General features: G+C 40.4%; 1 protein-coding gene across 1 annotated transcript in view; it reads right to left on the bottom strand.

Annotated features, from left to right (window-relative positions):
* Positions 1-4,706, bottom strand: part of HMCES (5-hydroxymethylcytosine binding, ES cell specific) — a 75,471-nt gene that overhangs the window by 64,982 nt on the left and 5,783 nt on the right. Inside the window, exon 2 of the mRNA XM_007950637.2 lies at positions 1,777-1,920. Coding sequence (XP_007948828.1) covers positions 1,777-1,920 — 144 coding nt within the window. The remainder of the gene's footprint in view (positions 1-1,776; positions 1,921-4,706) is intronic.

Raw genomic sequence — 4,706 nt, 5'->3', positions numbered from 1 at the left:
TGGGAGGGGAAGATTAAAAATAATAACAAAAAGGACAAAAGTATTAATAATAATAGTTGTTTTAAAACAGACAAATACAAGTAAACTAATCACCAGAAAAAAGAAAGCAAAAAAGAAAAAAATAAAGTGAAAAAAAAAAAAAAATCGGTGGAGGACAGGGCAGGGCACCCAGGCTCCGTCGGAGCACACAGACTGTGATGGAGTTCCTGTGTTCCCAGAAGGTAGGTGGGAGTGGGTGATGGCCGCACCTCCGTTCACTAAGCGGGTGTGGGATATAACAGTAACAAGAGGAATGTGGTACCTTTTCAGTCTTGCAGATCCAGAGTGACCTTGGGGTTGCTGGAAAGCATAATGTGTCCTTAAGCACCAGGAATCTAAGAGCGCACGGCCTCTTTAAATACTTAAATTGTCAAGCTGCTTTTAAACTTTCAAAATGGTGGCGCCGTCGGACTGGCAAAAGTCCTCAGCTCCGCCCACTTTTCTCTTCGCCTTCTCTGTTTATTCCCCAGCCACCAGAGCAGTCCTTTGTGCAGTTCCTGACTAGCAGGTCTGATTTTTAGGTTAATTCTTAGGTCCTACCACCATTCGGGAATCTCTAAGCTGTCTGTGCCGTCAGGATTGCTGCCAGACTGTAGCTCTATTATGTCTCCTTTTTTTGGTATTTTCATGCAAATTATCCTGCTAGTTGGGGTTTAGTTCACTTCTATATTCTCCCCTTCAAGGTTCAGGGGTCTAAGATTATCTTCTGGGTCTGTGTTAATTGGTTTCCCTTTTCTTTGTTGAAGAGGGTCTGTGCAGTCTTTCTGTCTAGTCTGCCATCTAGCAGTCTGCTTTCTTAAAGATTTACAGCCTTGGAAACCCTATAGGGCAGTTGTACTCTGTCTTAAAGGGTCAATATAAGTCAGAATCAAGTCAATAGCAGTAGGTTGTTTTTTTTTTTTTTTTCCAGGTAGGCATGGTAATTAGTCTGCTAAGTCAGCCCCTCATGAACCATGGTTCCCCATATTCACAGTCTATGTAGTTCCTGCTCAAACTGAATTTGGGCTAGCTCTGTATAACCAACAGATTGCAGCAGAAATGATTCCTGTGACTTTCAAGCTAGATCACATAGCTTTAAAGCTTCTGCCCTGCTTTCTTAGATGGTAAGCCATGGAAGTAGCACAACTACCCTGACACTGCCAAGCTAAGCATGTGGAAAGGTTTCCAGTTGTTGTAGCCATCCTTGCTGAGGTCTCAGACTGTGGGCAAAAAGCCATCTTGGACATTCAGTCCTAGTTTCCATCTGATTACAACTGCATGAGAAATCCCAAGTAAAAAATACCCAGTTAAGCCCACAGAATATGAGAGATAATAGTAAATTTTTGTTTTAAACCATTAAGTTTTGGTCTGACTTGTTACATAGCAATAAATGGAGCACCACTCAACATTAATAACTGGGAACATTCTTTGTAACTTTAAACTAATTGCTGTCCAGTTGACTGCAATCATAGCAACCCTACAGGACAAAGAATGGCCTCATAGGGTTTCCAAAGCTGTAATCCTTAAAGATGCAGACTGCTACTTCTTTTAGTGCAGAGCAGCTGGTAGGTTCAAACCGCTGACCTTTCGGTTAGCAGCCAAGTGCTTAACCACTGTGCCATCAAGTCTCCTTTCTGTCAACCTAAGGGGGTTCCAAAGAGAACCTTATTTTATTTCTCAGGTATAAAGGGCAATCACTAACAGCTCTGTTAGAAGTAAGATCAGAACATGTGCCTTTTCCCTAGACTAGGTACCTACCTTAAACGACTGTTTCTCCATCATGGTATCACTACGACAGTTGGTAGTGTTGAACTGCAGCTTGGAAGGATCATTTTCTTTGAACCAAGATGGGACCAAACCCCATCGCATAGGAGCAATGATACGCTCAGATGAGTCTGCATTCTGCCAGACAAAGGGAAGATCCAGCAAGATCATAATGAAATTTAGATAACCAAATTTAGCACTTGTATTACATTACTAAGAACTTTGGTGGTCTAGTGCCTAAGGCATTTGACTACTAACCAGAAGGCTGGTGGTTCAAACCCACCAGCCACTCCTTGGAAGGAAGACTAGGCAATCTACTTCCGTAGAGATACTGCCTCAGAAACCCAAGGAGCCAGTCCAAATTCAGACTCATTACGAGTCAGAATCAACTCAACAGCAATGAGTCTGGTTTATTACGTTCCTGTTAGTAACTAAAATATAAACAATAGATTATTAAAGGGGAAAAACTCTAATTGAAAAGAATTTTAATGATTTATCATGATGTAAATAACTTTTGAGTTTTTTAGCAATCATATTTATTAAGACATTCTGCTTGGATCAGGTAGGGGATACAAAGAGATTTAATTCCTGTAAACTTTTAATTTGTGCCTACTATAACAGAGGCAAGGAGCACTGGTGGTGCAATAGTTAAGCACTCAGTTGCTAACTAAAAGGTCAGTGGTTCAAACTCTCCAGTCACTCTGTAGGAGAAAAGACCTGGTAATCTAGTCCCTTAAAGGTTACAGCCTATGGGGCAGTTCTACTGTCTATAATAGAGTCGTGAATTGACTTGACAACGCACAACAACAATGGGAGACAGACTGCTAGGCTCTGTACTCCGTATGGGCCCAGTTCTCAAGAAGCAAAAGTTACAGACACCATAAGACACTGAGATGCATGCTATGATCAGGGGTATTATGGGGCACACAGAAGAGTATTTAACATCAAAGAGCTTATACTATAGCATGTAAGGCCATACGGATATGAAAATATAAGATACTATAAGCTAAGGGTCAGATAAGTGGTAGGTAGAATGAGTATCAAAGGAGTTCAGTGAATAATGATCTTACAAACTTATAAGATCATTATAAAGAGTGGAGTAGGGATGCAAGGGTACTCTTGAACTGGGTCCCAAGAGTACGGGATTAAGTCAGAGATGGGAGGAGAGACCAGATAGGAAATTAGTTCAGCAGAGATCATGTCAGGAATGTTCAGGGAAATAGTTTGTGCAGAAGAGTTAATATAGCAGGCCTCAGACTGTTATTTTTAGAAGTGTCTGCTTGCAGAGTTGTCCCTTGGCTAGAGGCTGGAAACTTAAATTCTAGAGAGAGTTCCCACCTTTCTCTAACGGATAAGGGTGATTTACTCTGGCTAGTCTGTTTGTGCAAACAATGAGGTTTATACTAAAGAGCAGTTTTCCTTCCAGAAGTTTATAGTTTTGGTAGTCAGAAGATGCCTACATGACCAGAAAACCAGTTGTCATCGAGTAGACTATGACTCACAGTGACCCCATTCGTGTCAGAGTAGAACTGTGCTCCATAGGGTTTTCAATAGATGATTTTGTGAGTGCCAGGCATTTCTTCCAAGGCATCTGTGGACCAAAGGTTAACAGCTGAGTAGGTTAATTGTTTTTACCACCCAGAGACTACCTCCATGATCAGCCCTCAATAAACTATCTTGGTCCGTGAGTCTCTAATGGTCTTCCCTGGAGAGAAACAATGCACATGTTACTGCATTTTTCACTGCTAGAGAAAGGAGCATGATTAATGATTTCCTCATAGGAGGAAAAGAACATAAGAAAGTCTGCTCATGATTTCTCTAGACTTTGTCTTTTTCCCTTGCTAATAATATTGTACTTCCTTTCACTGTAATAAACCTTAGCCATAAGTACAACTACATGATGAGTCCTGTGAGTGGAGGTGGTTTGGGAATTCTTAACACAATTGTTTAACTTTGTTTGCGTAATAAACACCTTGAGAACTTAAAAATATCTACATATTAAAATGTATATACATACTATTATGCATTATAGTACATTATGGATAGTGAGAAGAGAGTGCACCTTGGGTAATACTACAGTAGTTCAAGAGTAAGGATAAGGTAGGTCTGGTGATAGTAGTGAGAATAAAAGTGACCTACAAAAGATGAGGAAAAAAAGATATTGTGGTAGTGATTGGATTTGGAGGGAAAAATAAAACAAGCCAAAGACTGAAATTATGATAGTTCTTTGAATAAAAGTGAAAAATCTGAAGAGAGGTTTGATTGGTAGAAAAATCATACATTGAAGTTCAGGTAATAATATAAAGTCTGTGGCAGTTTACAAAATATAGTCATAAAATCTCTGACACTTTTCTCATGAAGATAATATGTTCTCCTCCCTTTAATTTGCATTGGCTTGTCCCAAGACTGCCATGCTGTGAGAAAGCTTAGGTCACATGAAGAGGCCACATGGAGGTGCTCTGGTCAACCAAGGACCAACATCAGCTGCCAGATCAATGAGTGAAGATGCCTCTAGATGAGAGGTTAGCAAATATTTTCAGTAAAGGGTAGATAGTATTTTAAGCTTCGTAGCCCTAAAGTCTCTGTTGCAACTATTCAACACTGTTGTTACAGCACCAAAGCAGTCATAAACAATAGATAAATGAGTGTTTATAAAACTTCATTTATAAAAACTTTTGTATGACAGGAGTTGGCCCTCAGATCCTACTTTTCTGACACCTGCTCTAAATAAATGATTCTATTCCCAGACACCAAGTCTTCATAGCTGCCGCCATAGACATCACAGAGAAGCCAAACCACATGCACATATGCCTTGTCCTAAGCATAGTGCCTAAGGCACCTGACTGCTAACCAGAAGGCTGGCAGTTCAAACCCACCAGCCACTCCTCAGAAGGAAGGTTGGGCAATCCTACTTCTGTAGTGAT

This window comes from Orycteropus afer, unplaced genomic scaffold, assembly GCF_000298275.1.
Source record: "Orycteropus afer afer isolate SDZICR_OR568_19922 unplaced genomic scaffold, OryAfe1.0 scaffold00283, whole genome shotgun sequence".
NCBI classification, from domain to species: Eukaryota; Metazoa; Chordata; class Mammalia; order Tubulidentata; family Orycteropodidae; genus Orycteropus; species Orycteropus afer.
Note: the sequence above shows the minus strand (reverse complement) of the source record. Positions and strands in the feature narration are given on the sequence as shown.